Raw genomic sequence first — 22,053 nt, 5'->3', positions numbered from 1 at the left:
ATAGGTAAACTCACATTAACAACCAGAGAAGTGAAGAGAGTGGCAATGCTGTTACCAAAGCTGCAGGTGCAAGGACATTTATATCTATTATAACTCTTGGAAAATGAGACGTGTTTGGTGTGATGAATCAACCCAATTATTACAAATGGTGCATTATTTGAAGTGTATTTTTTATACAACAATGTTGAGGCATTGGGTAAAGTTGTACACTTTAGAGTTATACAATAAAATAATCCTATTGTTCCCATATCAGGTCACAATATCTGTTTGAAGAAGATGCTTAAAATGTAACTTCTCAAGTCTTAATCCCAAAAAGATATAAATTAAAGGGGCCCTATTGAGCTAATTTTCTGAGTTTAAACTGTTTATACTTCATGCCTCTACTGTGACATGTCTCCATGCTTTAATGGTCAAAAAGCTCTTTATTTTTCTCATACTGCCTGTGCTGCAGCACCTCTTTTCACCCTCTGTCTGAAACCAGAGCCCAGTCTGCTCTGATTGGTTAGCTGGCTGGCTCTGTTGCGATTGGTCAACCGCTTAGAGATGTCCCGCCCCTTAACCTATCACGTACAATGTGTTGAAGCACTAGTCAATAGGAGCATGAGTGTTACATAATGACGTCTCCCTGTTTCAGAAATAAACAAAGGAGTCCAATGGAGGCATTTCAGGCAGGGGGGGTGTGTGTGGGAAAGAAACGCTCTCTGGAGGGAACTCAGTGATTTTAGTCTTTGCAGACCATTTACATGCACAAAAACCTATACAACACACTGCAGTAAAGGGAAACCCCCTAAAGCAGAATAGGGCCTCTTTAAAAATGCAAACTAAACATACTATTGCTATTTGAAGAGACACTTGTTTATTTTTTTTATCTGACCTAATAATGGGAACTAATCCTTTAATCGTGTTAAATGTCAATTGTAACAACCCTTAACAAGGTGTTTTAATGATGTTGGAATATGGCGTCCCTGTAACGGGAGTGACACAAATCTGAACCAGGTCTTGCACAGACAACAGTGACCCATATTAACCCAGCACTAATTGTTTTGTACAAATTGTCAAAAGGACAATCAGATTGAGCTTGTGTTCAATATTCCATGCATACAAAGGGTTTGGTGTGTTAAAGAGGTGTGAACAATTACTTCCTGTAATGCGCAGCAGAGGCGGGGGGTTCAGGTTCAGAGGGCAACAGCCTCTTAACAAAGAGGATCCTTTTGCAATCAGTTCTGCATCACAGGAAGTGGAGCCGCTCGCTGTATGAGAGAGCCATTCAAAGGTGTGTCGTCCAGGTTAGTGCTGCCTTAAGAGCTCATCATTATCAATAGGACCCAAGAATCGCTTTTGTTGCTCCGTTTCTCCACGGATGTGCGTGTTACTTTTTACAGCTTGACTTGTAAGATTCACCAGCATTTCCTTCTTTTGTAATATTGTGTTCCATGCACGGGTCATTGCTTAACAGTACTTCATTTGGCCATGATCTTCAATCAGAGATGGCAGATTTAAAACAATTTCCATGTCATCTGCACATTTTATGACATGGGGTTTGCTGTATGGTCTCCTCGTTGGTTGTAGACGGAACAAAAAGCATCAGGAAGGGAACACTTTGGATAGGATCGGCTGGTGTTTGAGGTTCAAACAGAACAGCAGTTTGAACGCCAGCATACGATGTTGCAGGATGCAAAATTTGGCAAACCTCCGCCCGGCTGTTGCCTTCAGTCTTTCCAAATCACAACGAGTGTGCTGGAGCAAAAGTCATCCTTCTCGGTGTGAAACAGCCTGTGCTACCACCCAAAGGCTTTACCAATTTAGTTCAGTCAGCTAGGGGCTCCTTCCCCTTAATTTCTTTTAGAATTCCCACTAAAAGCTATGAATACATTGAACTGACAGAGGAGACCCATTTCTTTTAATTTTGCATGGGAGGAGATGGAGCTTTTGCCGCACTTGAGGAAATTCCAACATTTCATTTAACATTGCAACACAGCAGAGGAGGGAGAAGTACTCAGATCTTGTACTTGAGTAAAGTAGAAGTACTCAGATCTTGTACTTGAGTAAAAGTAGAAGTAATCAGATCTTGTACTTGAGTAAAAGTAGAAGTACCAGAGTGTAGGAATACTCTGTCACAGTAAAAGTCCTGCATTCAAAATGTTCCTCCAGTAAAAGTAGAAAGTATTCTCATCTAAATGTACTTAAAGTAGCGACAGTAAAAGTAGTCATTGTTTGATTGGTCCATTTCAGAATAATATCTGTGATATGTTTTATAATGATTGATCATTAAAGTGTTCTCAGAGCTGGTAAAGGTGCAGCTAGTTTTAATGGCTTTGCAGGGTAGCTGCTGGATTTACTCCAGGTGAACTAAAGTCTGATTTAAGGGCTGATTATATTTACCATCATTAATCCAGATCTGTAAAGTAACTAAAGGTAGTTCATACATATAGTGTAAAAGTAAAGTAAAAGTACACCATGTTCGTCTGAATTGATGTGGAGGATAAATTGCACAACTCATGTAAATGACTAGTACCTCAAAACTGAAAACCTAAGTAGAGTACTTGAGTAATCTACTTAGCTACTACCTTAGCTGCCTGTGTGTGATTCTAGGGCTAACGTTTGTTTGTGTGCGACACAGGCAGAGAGAGCGGATGTTTGATAGAGCCATCACTCAGCCCTTTGGCAGTGATATCTTGTTTTCCCCTCAAACTGGGCTCGATGTATCTGTGCCCCTTGTGTGTTATTGCCGGGCTGAGGCAATGGCTGTAGATCACCATGAACACTGTGCAGCGCGGGGCCGAGCGGTCTGCTGAATGACAGCGGCGCAGCATATTGAGGAGACATATTGGTGTTCGGCCCTTCCTGGGAACATGAGGAAAAGCCAATAACAGCCCTGCGCTGTGTGACAGCAGCGGCAGTCGTCTCATTTCCATGTGTGTACTTACTACGAGGGGCACAGCCGGAGGGGCATCCTTATAGACCTTGCCTGGTGTTGCACTTTGTGATCTATATTCAGCCATTTCAGGAGCATAGAGAACGCTACGCTCTTCCAGAGACAGTTAAGTGCTTGTGTTTCCCCCTTGAGTCACATGTCCCACCACCAGCCGAGGTTAAATCACAACCGAGTGTCTTTCCTTGTGTCCTGCTTAATATGTCTGCTGCAATTCTATCCCTTCTGCTAAATAAAAAATGAACAGACAGCTCCCTTTTGAAATATAGCCTGTAATGCTTTACTAAACCTTGCCCCTGTTGACGTTGTTATTTAAGGTATTAGTAGCCGTGGAATTGAACTGTCATGTTGGTAAGCATTAAAATAATACCTGATCTTTTAACAAATGAGTCATTACTTGCAGGGCTGAGGTTTTGTTTGGCAGCTGTGTGTTTGTGTATTCATGTTCCCATCTATCATCGTCTGGGTGCGCTCTCACGTCTATGTTTTGCATCTATCCAAACACAAACACACCATGTCATTGCTCCGTGCGCAAAACAAATTGAAGCGCTCTCTGTACAAGAAAAGCTTGCCTGGGGCTAGTCATTTTGAAATTAAAAGCATGTCTCTTTGTTCTGCACGGGTTCCAGGAACGAGGGGTAGAACATGTCGCGTGGAGAGGAGCACTGAGCTTGTGCTGTGATTTTCACCGGCAGGGAATCAGGGAGTCTTTTATCTATTCTCCTCAATCAGCAGACATCCGCCAGGAAAGGTAGGAGGATTAGATTAGCTGGAGAGAGAAAGAGAGAGTGGGTTCTCTAATCCTGATGGGGTTTTCGGAGGTGCACCCATCACTGTGGAGGAGCATAGAGTAGGGAGTTGGGATCGGGAGGGGCGAGCGCGGGACGGTTTGCCTCACTAAACCCTTCACACTTGCATGAAAGAGGTTCCAGCAAACTAGGGGATTAGACGGAGTGTAATTACACTTTCGGGGCCTCAGAAGTAGCAAAACGTGCGCTGACTGGAACACACCTCAGACGGGTGGGAGAAGAAGGGAGTAATGCCTGTTAAATGTGATGCCAACGTGTTGTCGGTGAATTCTCAAATGAATTAAGCGTCTCTAGTGAACACCAACATCTGAGAGATCAAAGGAGTCTTTATGGACTGCAGATCTGTTTGAGCAACATACGGACATCTCTATCTTGTTGGATTTCAATTAGATTTCTATTCAAGGGATTTATACTACTTTTTGTTTTGCTTCTTGGCTATGTCACACCTCTCTATTGCACAGAGGTTGTCAAAACATACTCACACACACTGCTAAATCAGGATTACAATATGATTAAGAAATGCTACATGGTAAAGGTCCTGTTGGTTCCAGTCTTCCCCTGAAAGATCCCATTAAATGAGGATTTCTTGTTACCATCCAACAGAAGTGTTTATTTATTTATTTATTTTTTTACTGTGGCTGTTTGTAACCATAAACAGAAGAAAAAGATTGAACCAACTGTGGATTGAGATAACTGCTACCCAATGCTTCAGAGCCAAAAGCCCTCACATGTCAACAAATGAAGCCATTAGCACACATACACTAATGATATAACTTAAAAACCAAACAAAGATGATATTTTGTATCATAAATGTTTGGCAGATGTGTAAAATCCAGTGTAGCCTGTGGAAATAAAATATTAAACATGGTGTCTCTGGAGGATTTGTTCTTCTGTGCTTTCTGTAAATGATTGTATTGCTATGCTGTGGCAGAGAATAGACGGCGGGTGATGTTGTGTTGTTGTGTTATTTCTCACGTTGTGCTCCAAAACAATTTGTTTGAGGGAGGCGTCGCTGTAAGGAGTAATGGCTGCTAGTTGGGTCTGGTTGCAGGGGGGAGAGAGACAGTGAGAGATAGGGGAGGCTGGGGGAAGACAGAGAGTGGGCTGGTTGTGAGGTGTTTTTTGTGTGTGTCGAAAACAACATTTCACTGCAGGGTTAGTTGGCAGGAAAGAAATCCGAGATGGTGTAAATCAGCCATCTTGTTGTTGTGGATAAACAATTACCACTCAATTCTATTGTTGTTCCTTTTGAGCTTAAACTTATTCTCGTTTATTCTTCAGGACCCCGAGGGGAAGCCCTGCAGCATGGGCAGTCTGGGACTCTGCCTCACTTCCTGGAGGAGCCGGTTGATGCTTATATCGTCAAGAGTAACCCCATCAAGCTCCGGTGTCAAGCTCGGCCTGCTCTTCAGATCTTCTTCAAGTGCAACGGCGAATGGGTCCACCAGAGCCAGCACCTGTCTCAGGAACACATGGACATGGGGACAGGTACAGCACACACTCATTAATGAACATTGCAGACACATGTAGAGGATGTTAGAGGGGCAGGGGCTAAAAATTCATAAAAGGGCACGCCGACTTGTTACTAATTAAATAAATATATGCATTGATTGACAACTGTTGTGACAGTATTAAAGGGCCATTGTATATAATGGCCCTTATATAAATGTATATATTTAAAAACAAACAAACCAATGAGGTTTAGTTAAAACACTGCTACCTGACAGTAAATGAATGATCAATGTTTGCACACTTTTGAATCAGGTAACAAAGGGTAAATCACACGGCCAATCAGAATGCGGGTCCTGCAACACCATAGGCGGGTTAACCCTTGTGTTCGTGGGTCAATCCATGATTTAACACTCAACAATAATGACCATCAACCTGTATTGTTTTTACTACATCATAACCAACTTATTACGCATTCATAACCGTACAAGCCCGTTGGAATACTAATTTATGGCCCAAAACATTTACACCACATTTTTGAGCCAAAAATGGGATTCAATTCCCTCATTAAATCCATTATAGTGAAGACAGTGGATAATTATGTTATCTCTATATATATATTAGAGTAATATTAGAATACCATTTCTAATTATTGTTACAGGGGGAGGATCAGAATCACTGGTGTTGTGTTTATGTAGCTGTTGTGGAGGATATCATGAAGCCTTGTTCCAATAAAGAAAAACTAGAGGGTAGTTATTATATCATTTTAATTTGAAACAGGTCACGGGAGACCCGGACACAACACAAGGGTTAAGACTGCACAAGCTAGTCAAACCCTAGATTAAAAATGTGTTAATTCAAAAAAGGGCTAAAGGGCAGATGCTCCTTTAAGGTCTATCTGTAAAAGTGCCGGGGATTTACAGAAAAACATACATTTTGCAACTTTTATTTACATTCCCATCAGCTTTCTTTCTGTCACTTTCAGATAACATTCCCATCTCTGATGGTAAGGACTGAAGTCTTAAGAATGAACTTTGCAAATGGGGGCTTTATGACAATGCCTGCGGCTACGTCCAACCCTGCAAATATATTAGCCTCATTTCTGCGTGAGTGTCACATTTGATCTAACTGAAACTGAAATGACAACTTTTAGACCATGAAAGGGACAGACTTGTTCAATTTCAGAATTTGACTTTGAACTCAGTATGGTGTTGTCCTGATGCAACTTGCTGAAATGCAGTTGTTGTTATTTTAACTGCAAATTCAAACCAAAAGAAAACATGGCCCTTTTTTTCTGAATCCCCTTTTGTCTGTTTTTATTGCATCATGTCACAAAAGGTGTTAACTATCTCACGAATGCACTTATGTGTACACAGCATATTAAAAGAAAGAAAATAATACAAAAACTAAAGTAAACCTTATTTCTCTTAATTATAAAAACATCTTAAATAATAATGTTTTATCGTGGTCTAATCTAGTATCCATGTGAGCAGAAAAATATTCAACTATTAGCTACACTACTAACAATGACTAGTTCTGCAGTGAAGGTCAGATATTCATAATTATAAGGAAATTATGACTTGCAGAAGCAGGTCAGGATAAAGGCAACATGTTTACGAGCCTGCCTTGGCCGCTATTACAGTGTTGATGCTTCACTTAACACACCGCACCAATCAATATCACCCTCCAGAGTTAACAATGGACCACTACATTTTTACTGCTCCCGGTCCGCATCCATAGCCCTGCTCCCTTCTGGCTCCTTATCACCTTTCATATCTAGTTCCACTGGGACAGACAGAAGGGAAGTGAAATACAGAGGGGAAGGACTAAGAGATAAAATGTAAGCTGAAAAGGAGAGCATCTTGAAATTCAACTTGTGCTAGCCTCTCATCTGACGAAACTATGACCAGTATTCAATTTGGCACTAGCTTCTGGAATGTGTGAAAAAAATCAAGTGCAAGAAATACTTCTGATTATTAGAACCTTGACCTAGGTTGAAAATGTAGAAGCAGCACAGAAAAATATTTCAAAATAGAATAAAAACCCTTGAAGGATGGATTTTGCAAAAAAATAAATAGAAGCATTAACCAAGTGAGTGGTTCTCCATGTATGAATTTACCTCGATATCCAGTTGAAGTGTTATACTGTAAAAAGTTCCCGGTAAGTTTTGTGTATTCTATTCTGAGATGTGCTTCCTGTTTACCAACACTTCACACTATTGCCGTAGTGCCAGTGCTCAAAGCTGAGGTGACAAAGTTACAGAAAGACAGCCAACTCTTGCAACGTTAAAATGTAATGATGGCAGAAAAAAACATGTTGTGATGTTTGAGGAGACACTGGTGAGGCTGCCTGCATAAACTCACATCTCTATCCTCCTGCCAATCATGCTCCATATATATTATTTAAAGTTAGGCTATGCATTTTATCCTCTACTTGAAACCTATCTTTAAACCAGTGACAGCAATATGTTTCCAACCTCAGCAAAATAGTTTTTATATATATATATATATATACATATATATGTGTGTGTGTGTGTGTGTTTCAATCATAACAATCGACTTGTACAAAATGTACATTCATGATCCTTGGATGGTCCCACTTTGATGGGTGTTGTTCTGTTCTTTCCACTTTGGTGTGGTAATGATATTTAAGTTGAAATTTGGAAACAACAATAATCTCCATTTCCAAGTTGTTCCGACTTGAGTAGGCTTTCGTATTCATTTTTTCACTCATGAGTTTTAGGAACCCTACTTGAAACATGGATGCCGCACCAATAACCTATCTTACAATGATAAAGTGGCCCTGTTGAGTTCATTTCCTAGTTCATAATTGTATTTTGTGCCTCCATTGCAACATCTTTACATACTTTAATTAACAAAAAAGTGTTTCATATTTTTCAAGTGTTACACGATGATGTCATTATCTTACTGAAGTACACAAAGGTGTCCAATTGTGGCACTTCAGGCACTGAATCTCCCTCTGACTCCATCTCCTCTCTGAACTTTGGGATAGTAGGCTTTGCAGACCTTTTACATGAACAAAAACCTATACGTATACAACACACTACATGAAAGGGAAACGCCAAAAAGCACAGGAGTGTCAGTTTAGGATAGCTTAAGTAAGGGATAATGTGCAGTGAGGCAGTCATTGTGGGGAAAAGAACACCCGACAGGCTGATCAGGGTGCCCAAAGCAAAGCGGAGGGATCTTGATCAACATATTACTCGGCCAGATACTAAACAACAACTTTACGGCAGCACCAATCGAGGTTTTGAGTAACTGTTCCAGTGTGTTCACAGTTTCTGATCCACTAACAAGTCCTGAAACCCTGCAGAGCCCAGACCGTGTTCCTGTTAGTGTTTACTTCCTGTCTGTCTTCTTCTCTGATGTTAAGCGCTCCGTCTTTTAACCTCTTTTCCTTTGTCATTCTTGATCCTCCTTAATAATGATCAATAAAGTCCTTGACAGCAGTCTGCACTACTGAATTAACAATGTGTCACATGCTCTGAATTGACCAATCAGAATTGAGTATTCAACTAAGCCATGTAATAAACATATTTATTATACTCTCCTTGGGATCTGCTCCAACATTCCTTCCCTTCCTCTTCCAAGTTTCACGATAATCAGGCCAGTAGCACCTTTGTAATCATGACGGAGAAACTGAGAGCAAATCAATTGTTTGGTAGAGGTAATCACCTCACAATACAAGTGTTTATCACATTTCTTTCTCCTGCATCAGTTACTGCAGGTGTAAATGTTACCATAATACATTTGGCTCAACCACAATCCTTGCCAGAGCCTCAGAGTTTGTTGCATATTAACTTTTTCAGTTCAGAGTGAAGCTTTTTATATTATATATTGTTATAACTGTGTTATTTAACTTAATATAAACCTAATGGAGCAAAGGAATGACTATTTATGGGAAGTCTGTTTTTCTTTTCTTCGTGCAGCATTAATTGTCAAATCTTGTCACCATGGTTGAATATTCAATAGAAAGATAGTTGGTATTGTAAGATGTATGAGATTATATACGGATATAAGTAAGATTTCAGTGCCTAGCATTGAAATCAGACACAGGATGTCGCTAATTAAAAATTGAAGGCAACAGTTTAGAGCCTCTCCAAACTACAAAATGGACGTGATATGTGGTCCTCTGGCATGACATAAGAATATTTAGAAATTGTTATAGCCACTTTATTGGATGATGCCTTGAAAGGAAAATAAAGTGTTTAACAAAATGTCCCCAAATGAATGCCAATACCAGTGGATTTTTAAGAACATTAGACTCAGCCATCTTTAACAGCCCACACTTGGATGTGACTGCACTCTCCAGCAGCCTCCCTCTGAACGCAGTAAATAGCTGCAAATGTTAACATTATCATTGCTTAACACATCATGTGTGCATGGTGAGGATGTCTTTTCAAGCATGGCATCATTTTAGGACCAAATGAGTGATTTCATTTCCCTTTTTCCATCTAACATAAAATTAATGGAAATGTAAAATGATTCACCTTTAATGTTTTTTGCTTTCGGGCCTTTCCCCATTCCATGTTGATTTGTTTTTTTCATTTTCCTTGTAACTGAAATGGAAAAAGTAATAGCCAGTAGCAATACTAGCCATCATTTTATGAGTTTATGAGAAAATAAATGCATAACTGTGAAATACTTTTGAGTGGATTTTTGTTTGAAGTTTAGGAATGTGTAAAAAGGATACCTTGTTCATTTTTTAAATGTATCTTTTGATCTTTATTTAGAGGCATGTTTGCAAACAGAATACTAAAATTGCCCTTTTTTGTTGCAAAAAAGGTACAGAAAAATGATGGAAACCACTGGGTTAGCAGCTCAATACCAAAGTAATACCTTCTTTCTCTCGCACACCACCATATTCATTAATTGCACGTATCTATTCAGTATTTACACATGAACATAAAGCCATCTGCCTGTCTAGAGTCAATGAATAAACTGTATTTTTGTATCTACGGAAAAAGCGTTTGTCATCACAGTCATGTTCATTTCATGTCATTCATTAAAACCTGTCATGGCAGGGTGGAGCAGCATAAACAGAGATTTTAAAAAGTGAATCCTCACACGCCTCCTATTACATCGTAGCAATCAGCATCAAAGTGAAAGCATGAAATTAAGAGAATGAACCCTAGAATAAATAGGATGGTTCTAGAACAATTTAAGAGAACGGGGAATAAAGGATCATGGATGTCTCTTGGTTCTACTCGTGGGCAATACGAATTCTCATCGTCGACGAGGCGAGTAAGTGGGTGTCGAGGCTGCAGGCAGAAATCCGTGCGGGGGGGATGAACTGTCCTTGAGTATGTTTGAGAGGGTGTGCGGGGTGGCTCCATCACGCCTTTCACTCAATGATGGAAGAAAAGAAGACAGAATGCCGTTGATCCTGCTGTATATTACTTTACCCTCTCCAACGTATACAGAAACTCAAGGATTCGACCAAAGAAGCTCTAATTTGTTTCAGACTGTGCTGATCTTCTGGCTTTCACATTTTTTGAAAGCATTTTTGAGAGTGTTGAATGCTTTTATTAGACCTCAGCTTCGAGTGAAAAGTCTTAAAGGGCACTATTGTGCTTGTTGGGTTTTTTTATGAAGGTTTTTGTGCATGTAAATGGTCTGCAAAGACTAAAATGTGTTCCCTTCAGAGGGTGTTTCTCAACCACACACTCCCCCCCCGCCTGAGACTCCTCCATTGGACTCCTTTGTTTACATGTTCTTCCCCATAGTCATCATCGGATACAGATTTTTTTCTTGTAATTCAGGGTAGACAAAACTAATGACTTTCCCATCGCACCATACATTCCCATACATGCTGTACGAAGATGGTGAACATGTTGAACACATGCCTGCCAACTCTCACACATCGGCCGTCAAATTCCAGCAATTGACACCCTTAACCAAAACTCACAAAACATGTCAATATTCTTACACGGAGTCAAACGTATTCATAACACATAACTCGGGCTGACCTGCATACTAGCTGCATTATGATCTTTAAAATAAACAGCTGAATGCTGAAACTTGTGTGGACATATTAGGCTATTGCAGCAGTAAAACCATATGATGTATATAATTGAGCATAATCACAACTGGAACGAGCTCAGCAACTGCTGAAAACTCAAAAGAAAGCAATTTCCTCATCATGCAGACTACTTTATGGCGTTTTATTGTGCTAGTTATTAATGAGGCATCATGGTTCAGACGTCTATCCTGTCTGTCCTGTTAATAAGCAGCTTTCAAAATGTTCTTTGCACAGAGCATTTGTTTTAAAAGTTAATTGCAGCTCTGCGCACAGGAGGAAACTCAATCTTTGGTATTAGTGGCAAGTGAGTTCCACCATTTGTATTTAAAACATGCCACACACACACTTTTGGTAGTTTTGTGGCCCCTGGTCCACCTTTGGTGACTTAACAACATGAATGGGATCAGAATGAGAAGTCCTGAGGGAGGTATTAGTAGAGAGAGATGTTTCCTGTAGCTATGTGAACTGTTTTCAGTGCCTAAATCAGAAACATGCCTGTTGTAAAGTACAAAGTTAAATATAACACTTTTAATTGGCAGGGAGAGGTAATGTATCCACAGATCTGATGGGTGTGGTTTAACAGTGTGCAACACTCCAGTTTGAGACTACAGATGGAATAGATACCTGCTGCCTTCAGATTGCTGTAAAGGACGCTCATTAGTTTATCTCACTGACTGGCATGACAAACAGAGCTTTATTATACCTAAAACACACATTACGAAATTTGCAGATTCACATTTATGTTCATGCAGCATGTGCCATCTCAGGAACCCAGTTAATCAAAACTAAATGATTGAAAAGCTTCATAAGACAATTCTGTGAGTTAGTAGTGTAAACTGTTTACTGAGCTCAGGGTGATAAATCTCAATCATGTTTGCTCTGATGTCTGAAGTTTGGCAAGTATTGTCAAGTTCGCTGCAGAACTTTTTAAACAACATTCCTTCAGTATGAGGTGTGATGACAACAAATGTCACTAAGGGTCTTTTCATGAAATGCACATACTTCAACAATACTGAATGTCACTCCAAACTAGAGTACTGAAGTTAATATGCAGCTCAAAGCATGGCCATGCCTCACAGAGCTGCTAACTTGACTGTATTCCTTTAGTCTTGTTTGCACATTGATTGTACATGACAGTCCCTTTTTATGGAGAAAAATGGCAACTTGTTTTTCCTTTTCTTATTTTCACCTCAACTGTATTTGTTCTCTCACTCTCCATTGCCTTCAGTCGTTAATCGTCTCTCTTTCTTTCCTCTTAGCACACAAACATAAATATCGTATGTTAAATATATCTCCTGATTTATCGAGTGTTTCTAAACAGTCTGTCACTAACTGTGCTGTATACGCAGGCGGCAGTGGGCCATCATGCTACATGTTGAGACAATGAACACATCGCCAGAGCGAAAACACTCCTGGCTGTCCATCCAGCTCCATCTATAGGAGGCATTTCAACAGCTGTGTCTTGATACAAGCTATTATAGTCTGACTCACGCCGTAAAATGGCCCCTGGGTTTGGCAGCGAGCGGGGAGCTGTAGCTATTAAAGCAGTAAGCTGTGAATTAAATGCAGATAGACTCAACAACACATGCCCTAACATTGTTTGACCAGGAGGTTCGCAGCAGAGGACAGAAACTGTGTCCATCCAGAGGCGGCTAACTCAACCAGGGAGATATTTCAGCTTTGTGTTGTTTCTCTCCATTTCAGTCATGGCTTAGATGTGCCTTCCAGGAGACAGAGCGGCAGACAACGAAAAGAAATGTAGAAACAGAGAAAAGGAAATATCCATTACAGCCTCTGTGAATATCTTCGACTGCTGTTGCCCTAAGCATGAGAAAAACTGGCACAATATTCAGGTCTGTTCCATCTGGATGAATCGTGTTGGGTTTCTAGATAACTTTCCCGATGTGGGATATGAAGCAGAGTAAAAGGATATTTTTAAAACCATGTAATGGCTGAATTTTCCTTACCTGCAACTCATCTTCAGTGCAGGAGATTCTTACTGTTTAACTTTCCATTAAAATATTTGAGCATTTTTTTTCTTGGGGAAAAAGAGAGTTGTGTGCAAAAAAGTTTCTTAAAATGTTGCTGAAATGCAAAGTCATGCTTGGACAGGTGCCAGTTCATGTCCTTGGCAATGCCAAGGTGCCCCTTGAGCAAGGCACTGGACCAACACTGCTCCCTGGTCACTGTATATATGGCAGCCTACTGCTCCTGATTTATTATTTTATTTATATTAAATGTCAGCCTTGATATGTGTTGGACAGATACTTCTAAAGGGTTTTGCACCAAAAATACAAGCTGGTGCTCTTGAAAGCTGGCTGTTCTGCACAGACCACATGTAGTCAAAGCAGGACGCCACTGTGCATGTCACTTACCTGTTGCCACTTCTCAGCACAAGATAAAGCATTGTCAGGTTTGAAATCATTTTCCATTCTTGTTCTTGTTTATGTTTCTCATACTAGAACAAAGCTCATCACCATTAAGATTGATAGTTTGAAGAGGCCCTATGTTGATCATTTTCAGGTTCATATTTGTATTTAGTGCCTCTACTGCGACATGTCTCCATGCTTTAAAGGTCTCCTATTATGGTCTTTTATGGCCTATGTTATAGGTCTCAAATATGTAAAAAAAAAACATGTCTCTGACATGTTTTTGCTCAAAATAGCAAACATGTCATGCATTTTAGCATGTCCGCTATCACTCTGTTTCAGCCCCGTTTTAGAAAGTGCTGATTCTGTGACTTTCCCTTTAATGCTAATGGGCTGAAGCTGGCCCCGCCCCTTTGCAGGTCATGATCTCTCTGTCTGAAGAGAGAAGTTTCTAACAGAGAAACTCAGCTAAACGCTGCCGTGATTAAACGCCATATTATGTTCCAAACCACATCCAGCATTATTCCTGAAACACTTCTCAGTGTTTACCACTAGAACAGAGACATTATATGTATTATATATACAACAACTCTAAGTCCCTCCTGCAGACATCCTGCTGAACACACAGACACACAGAGGTGCTGCGGAGGGGATTCAGCTCACCGACTGTATATGGGGGACGATAGGTTGGGACGTGTCACGTGGGCGGGACGTTGCCAGGAGTTCAATGTAAATCCAGCCCACATTCCCGATATGACGTCATATAGGCAGCAAATCTGGAACAGCTCGTTTGTACCCCCATTTTTAGAGATGTGGGTAAGGAGGAAAAGACAGAGGGTTGTATTTTCTGACACCTTGTTAGTCTCGTTACATACCATGGACACATATTTATGTATAAAACACAACAAAATGTGCATTTTGCATAATAGGGGACCTTTAATGTTCAAAAAGCTCTTTATTTTTCTCATACTGCCTGTGCTGCAGCACTTCTTTTCACCCTCTGTCTGAAACCAGAGCCCAGTCTGCTCTGATTGGGCAGCTGGCTGGCTCTGTTGTGATAGGTCAACCACTTAGCCATGCCACGCCCCTTAGCCTATCACGTACAATGTGTTGGAGCGCTAAACAATAGTAGCGCGAGTATAGCTTAGTGATCTTACTGTGTAAGGAAGTAAACAAAGGAGTCCAATTAAGGGGTTTCTGGCATGGGGGGGAGTGTGTGGGAGGGAAACTCCCTCTGGATTTGGGATTTATGCCTTTGCAGACCATTTACATTTACCTATATACTGACTACAGGAAAAGACCCCAGAAGCATAATAGGGCCTCTTTAAAAACAGCTTCTGCTCAGAGACAAGAGCTCTATACAATGTCCACATTTTCCACACAACAGGAGTTTAGATACTTAATGTATAATTTCCTGTCTTCTGAAGATTTAAACCAGACACTGATGTCATCACTGCAGGATAGTGTGTAGGCCGCGATGAAAGGCAATTTATTATCATTATAAAGTTATTATGAATAATAACATTGCTGTGCTATTCAAACCACAAACTGGGCTCACTGTCAAACTGAAATATGTTGGATCTATTGATATAGAAAAGTTTTGTTGGATATCAGATGGAATAAAATGTTGCACATTAGAACAGTGTATCTGTCTATTGGCTGCTATCAGTTTGAGTTTATTGGATGGGTTTTCTCATGTTGTTTATTAGCTTTTCTCTTATATTTGAGTGAAGAGGTTTTAAAGACGCTTCCATCAAGGTACAGATTACATCGCAAGGATTAATATTACAATATTATTCAGTCTACGATATACATGTTATCATGAAGCTGCATTTAGCATCCAGCTAACTTAGCTTAGCAAACAGATGGCATATTTCTTGGACAGGGCGTGTCCGACAACTAGCAGACTCTCTAGGAAGTTAATGATCCCAACCAGGAAATTGTCCAACACATAATCCCAGTAAAATGTTGTTTATAAGATAGATGTAGGGTGGTGTTGGCGGTAGGTGAATGGTAGGCTAGCTGTTTCCCCTGTTTTCCTCTTTCAAATCAAGCGTAAATAAAGAATGAGTCTGTTTGTCGGACTCAATAAGAAAAAAAGAACAATAATACTCTTAAATAAACATTCCTGTTAAAGACAGATTATGTGGCCATTATCTAAAACTAAGATAGATTTTGTTGATGAAGGAAGAGGCTTTTAGGATTAAAAACAACTTTGAAACAGCGAGGTAAGAGTTTAAGCACACCATGAGCCAAAGAGCTCCAGTGATAAACATTAACTTTTTCTCAGCACTCTAATTTCTGTTGTCACCTTTTGAACAGCTGTGGCACTTTGAAAATAACTCTGAAAGGAGAGTAGCTCAGTTCTCCAGGTAGGCAAATAATGTTTGAATGATGCAGAGTTTGTGGATGTGAATATAATAAGGCACAACAAATCTGCAGCCAAATGCAGATGGGGTTGCATTTAAAGATTTATTGTTGAGAAATATAAAGTGCATAGTTAGAAATATATTGAGTTTCCAGTGAATTTACCACTGATCTACTGTTCTCTCCTTTTCTGTTGTATCCTTGTACTATGGAAATAAATAATGGAAACAATAACAGATTTCAAGCTGTTTTATATTACTGTTTTTCTGCTGTCACATTATATCACAGCTTCAAATGTATTTCAAGAATTCAAATGAGATGCCACTACTGCATGACAAAAAAAGGAGGCCATGATGCAGGGGAATATCGCCTGCTGCTAATCCTGTGTTTTTCCATGAGAGAGATGGAGGCATAGAAAGACTGACAGACAGACTGAGAATGAGTGATAATTGTCTCAATGCTTTTTACTGTGAGCTGCCGGTGTCCAGTGCCTCCACAGGATGTCACATACTAACACAATGCCAACCGGCCAGTGTGATGTGTGCAGAAGCCTGTGTGCTAGTCTGCAGGAGCCTACTGTTATTTGCAGGTGATTTAATCAATGCAAACACAGCGGATCAATGTGTGAAGGGCTCAGCCCAGTGCTCTACTTTTCGAATTGGAGGATGCAGAATTCATCACAGTTATCTGTTCTGTTGTCTTCAGATGGTTTTAGGGATTCAATTACAATAACTGAAAGCAGAGGGGTTTCATATTTTCAGTATAAAGCACCTGTAGATGACAGATACTTGTAAAAACTACAAATTTCTTCCTGCTGAGGTTTTTTTTTTTCTGAATTCACATCTACTTGCTTTGAAGTGTTTAATTAAAACTGTTATGATGATATATTAAATATTCCTGGATTCCCTCTGAATGGGTTGGGATGTTTTTTTCACAATCACCAAAGTAATCCCTGAGCCTGGGTGCACCGCCAAAACTGATTCAAACCTGGATTTCGGATGTCTATTTTTACTAGTATGTGATCCCGCCTTCACCGAAATACTAGCACTTTGCCAAGTGCTGCAATATTTGAATAAAACTGCTGAGTGTTTGTGCCTCTCCTCACACATTCAACACTCTGGGTATGAAAATACCAAAACAAAAGCAAAATAGCAACATATCAAAGTGTTGCTTGGGAGTCTCCACATTGCCATGAAAGGCAGGCAGTTGGTGGGCTAGCTAGTTTCTCAAAATATTTTTCCGTAATATAGCCATACAATAAACATATAAAAAAGTGTTGTGCTTTCACAGGACATATTTGGCTTGGAATACTCTCTTAACTGGTGTCAGGTAATATATAATAATGAAATGGAAACAATCGCAGCCAATTAAAGCTCTTGTCTTTTAGTCCAAAATGTTTTTCCTTAATCTGTTGGGCGAGAACATTTTCATGGCCTTCTGGATTGTCTTTTTGTTTAATGTTAATCTCTAACAGTTAAAAGGGGGGCAGGTCTTGCGTAGTCTAAATCTGAACAACCTTTTTTTTGGTATATTAATGATACATGTATACCTTGAACTGAAAGTGGTTGACTTCCTTCCTGTTATGGTTTTAAGTTGTTACCTAAATTATTTGTGTACTGGTACTACAGTCAGATCAGTAGTACATAGTGGATGTGTCTCACATTTGGTCACACCAACACTCTTCTTAGTGCATGCATTCTTAAAATCTGTGTGGCTTTTGGATATGCCTATTCATTTTGAAAACTACACACAAAACATAGTATCATTGTCTTTTGAAAACCACATATCTTAAAAAGACATACTTTCTATAGCAAAGGACCAACAGCCATGGGTTTATAACAATGCCTTTGAACAGGAAATCAAATCCATTTAGAAAATGTGTGTTTGTTTGGGAAGTAGATGAATTAGCTTGGTTTATATACTAACCCTTAATCCCAGAAATATATTTGGAGGTACTTGCTTTGGACTGGACACTGAAAAATAAGGGATTTCTACACTGCAAAGTAACATTGTGTTCTAGAATGTTCTGTCTTCAGAATGTAGTTTTTAGTTTTTAGCTGGATCAGTTAGCCTGTCATTGTTGTGTTTCACTGAGAACACTAGCGGAGACCAAAGGAGGGGCAGAGGCAAGCAGAGAGTAGTCTGCAGAATATTTTATTGCCGCAGTTCCCTTTTGATAAGTCAGAATGGGGATTTAAATAAGTAAATGGAATTGAATTTACATTATCTTTTCATTTGAAAGATATAAAGTTATATTCCTACTGATTTGAGAAGAAATACTGAGTCTTCCTTGTGGGGGTTGCAAGTTGCCTTGTGGGTTATCAGAACAGTTTAAGAAAAAATGTAAATCTTTATTGTGCACTCATGAGGGGGAGTGGTGTACCCATCACGAGCTGTTCTCATGATGTTGAGCAAACACAGTTTCTGGGTTCATGAGCATCAAAACATGACATTACTGTTTGTGTGGCCTCGCTGCAGCACTAAAGGTAACTGGCCTTATGTGAACCATGAAACAGGAGACTGATCAGGGCTGACAGTAAGGGCTGCCGTACATATGTAAACACAAATGGAGAGAGCAGAGAAGAGAACATTTCCAAGACCATACACAAATATTGTTAGGCAGTTCCTTTTCCTGTGAATTCTAGGCTAATGCAAGACAATACCTGAAACTGCACCCTGATACTCATGGGAGATGAAAAAGAAAGAAAGAATGAGAGAAGCTAAATAATAACAGTTAACATCTTAAATATTAACATTACGTCCCTGATCTGAAATAATCTGTATATCATATCATATTAATTCAAAAGATCATCTTTAACCTAACATTAGGAGGCCTTATCCTTTTGCAATTGTTAAGCCTTTTAATAAACCACGTGCAGACAAAGCTCAGCTGTGTAATCATCACTACCCAGATTTTAACCGCTGTTCAGGAAAACAGCCGCACCTGAACTCCTCAGAATAATCACAGGTAGGGATATTGAGCCTTTCTAGAAAGTTGCATCAATAAGCATTAATTACTATTATATCCTATAATTGCAACACTTCAAAATGGCTTTGTTACCTGAAATGTTCAACTCGGAGTTGGTCTTCCAATTAAAATGTACATGTTCTACATTGTTTTGGCAATTGTGTTCAGAAATATCCTACAATTTCTAACCGGCTGAATAAAAAATAAATACTTTATCTAAGTATAAAAAATACATACCTCATCAGTCGAATGCAATCGATCCAGCATCCTCCTAAACTTCAAAATTGACTCAAAATGAATCGAAAATAGGCCCACATTCTAGTTAAAACTGCCATTTTGGATCCTGAAAGTGACAAAAATGTATTCAACATCCTCAGAAATCCCCCAAATCACTCTAATATTTTCAAAACAACCAAGCCAGTTTTGAACCAATGTGTGAAAAGGCTAATAATGCTAATTAATGCTAATCAAAGCAACGTATCCTAATTGCGGGATGCAAATGCAAGTTTGTAATTGCTGAAGACCCCTGCTATAGATTTCCAACATAAAACTTTGGCCGGCTTCACAATTTAACCCTATGTGCTGGCAAGTAGACAAAAAGGCTTGTCTTTAAAAAAAGACAAAATAAATTAAGGTCAGTTTCTGGATTCAGAAGCCAGATTACTCTGCAGCGTACTTCACACAGTACTGCGACCTATCACAGAAGACAACTTTATTTTTGTCTCAGCGGAAATGCTGTAAGAGGGTTTAGAGATGGAAATGAGTGATGGAACTACACTATGTGATGGATTATTGAAGGACGGAGTGAAAGAAGAGCAGGAGGAAGGGGGAACAGAGGGGATATCAGTGCCTATATTCCTCAGCTGAAAGGATGATACCCTGATGGAAAGATAAGAGAAAGAGAGGATAAGGGAGAAAGGGGACATTGGAAAATGGAGAAGGCGAGGGCAGAGTGAAAGATAGGCTGAAAATGGATACCATGTTGCTTCTGCGGAGAAGAAGAGGATAGCAGCTCTAGCAGTTTTAGTGATGAAGAGATAGATTGAAGGCGTTTGAATATGGGAGGATAGAAAGAGTGTGGATATCTCTTGTTGTTGATTCTCTGTCAAACATTGACTCCACTGTTGTGTAGTATGATCCCAGCCAGCTGAGATACCATCAACCAGGCAGGAACTCTGGACAGAGTGGGAGAATGTGGGGACTGGTGAGGGAACGTGAGATGCCTCGGAGTCTCTCAGTGTCACCCAGTATTAGTTAAGGACATGGAAGTGAAACAAATGAAGTGGCCCACAGAGTGAAAACTACTTGTGTATGCAAATCTGGCTCCTAATAAGCAGACACGCGTTTTTTGGATAAACATAAACAAGCCGACTGGGGGAATGACACGAATGAGGACTCGCAGCATTTTAATGGCTGAATTATCATGATTTTTTTATGCATGGAGTAATGCGTCCCTTTGGTTCCACGATTAAGTATGACACACACAGCTGGGACCAGACTGAAGATGTTGCTGGGAGCATGTTCCGCTTGTCTAGCAGGGTTCGTCTGTGTCTGGCCTTCAGCCAAACCTCACAGCCCCCACATGCTTAGCTGCATGCCGCAATGTCACATCTCACAAACATTTCCCTAAAGCCGGGGTTCACATCAGACTGACACGCTCCTACAGCTATTACCCATCCACCTCAGCCCGCGGCCCACGCCGTGTCACCCACTATGTGCACAGCTGCCTCCCGAAGGATTCCTAAGACAAAAAGGATTCTGAAAATTCCCAACCCCGACGTGGCTTAAGTATGATGGAGACACCCTTGACCTGGTTTAGCTGAGCCGGACCACTCGAGTTCTGCTTGGATCGGGAACCACTTGTAGTTGGCACCGCCTTCCTCCCTGAGGGCCTTTTCATAGACTGAGCCAAGGCGAAACAATGGGCCAAAGCAGGGAGAAATCACACCACAGGCCCGGTGCCAGGCAGACCAAAAGAGACAGAGAAAGAAATAAAGAACAACAACAATGTGGGATGACAAGCTTTGCTATATCTCTTCCTTTTTATAGAGGCTGCATAGAGCCATATTAAAGGATATGATTAAATGGGCATATAGAAGCTGCTCCACCTTGAGGGCTGTTGTCAAGGCTTTGCAGTGCTCTGTCAAGAGCCGCTGGCATGAGCCTGAAGGAAAGAGAGGCAAAGAGGAAAAAAGGTGGCTAGAGACCAGCTCATGGATGTTTGTATTCATGAAAGTGAAGAAGTGACCGCATGTCATCGATATGACTGAGCAGTTATTGGATAATATCTCTAACGCAGTGTCATTCCAAGCTACTCGGAGAAGAGACTCAGCTCTTTGATCTCGGCTTAATGCGAGGGAACCTGGGAGTCAGAGTGTCTTTCTGATTTCTCTCTTTGTTTATCTCGCCTTCAGCAGAAATACTATGGCCCTCACTCAGCCACCCTTCACTGTGGGGGGATATTTAATACAAGTTTATCATGCATTTGTGTTTGAATATATGTGTTCACGTTTCAGCAAGCTCATCTTTTATTTGTTCACTGTTGCACTGGAATATGAAAGGAGATGATATGAAATGCATCAATTTTACTTTCTTTCATTTCTTTTGCTTTAATGGTCAGAAATGATCCCACTGTGTGACAGAAGGAATGAATCTGATCTGCAACCTACCCCACCCTCTGAGTCATTTTTCTTCTGTTTTCAGCCAAATACACAGCATCCGGAGCGGCACACTGTTGTTTATGCATCAGTTTCCTCTGTTTTCTCCATCATTAATAAACATTGTGGGGTCTTATTCTTTAAAAGGCTCAGAATATTTTGTGATTAAGACAATCCACTGTTGAAAATTCTTGTCAAGAAGCACTTTTAGAAATAGTTTGCAAAGAAAGACGTGGTGTATGGTTGGTTATTTTAATCACCCTTGAGTTTGTTTCCATTGATCTGAAAAAAACATTTCTGTACTGAAAAGTCTGTGAGTCAGCCTATCTGCGGGTTTTGGCTTTTGTCTTGGTGGCGCAAATGTCAACATCATCATGTGTTTGAGGCTGCCGAACAAGAAGAAAAAGTAATAACAATAAGAAAGAATGCATAGGAGCAGGTTATACAATAAAAGAGAAGA

General features: G+C 40.1%; 1 protein-coding gene across 1 annotated transcript in view; it reads left to right on the top strand.

Moving 5' to 3' along the window:
• The window catches only part of LOC134868821 (netrin receptor UNC5D-like), a 160,268-nt gene that overhangs the window by 80,661 nt on the left and 57,554 nt on the right, over positions 1-22,053 (top strand). Inside the window, 1 exon segment of the mRNA XM_063890131.1 lies at positions 5,023-5,229. Within this exon segment, the coding sequence (XP_063746201.1) occupies positions 5,023-5,229 (207 nt within the window).

This window comes from Eleginops maclovinus, chromosome 8 (genome assembly GCF_036324505.1).
Source record: "Eleginops maclovinus isolate JMC-PN-2008 ecotype Puerto Natales chromosome 8, JC_Emac_rtc_rv5, whole genome shotgun sequence".
NCBI lineage: Eukaryota > Metazoa > Chordata > Actinopteri > Perciformes > Eleginopidae > Eleginops > Eleginops maclovinus.
Note: the sequence above shows the minus strand (reverse complement) of the source record. Positions and strands in the feature narration are given on the sequence as shown.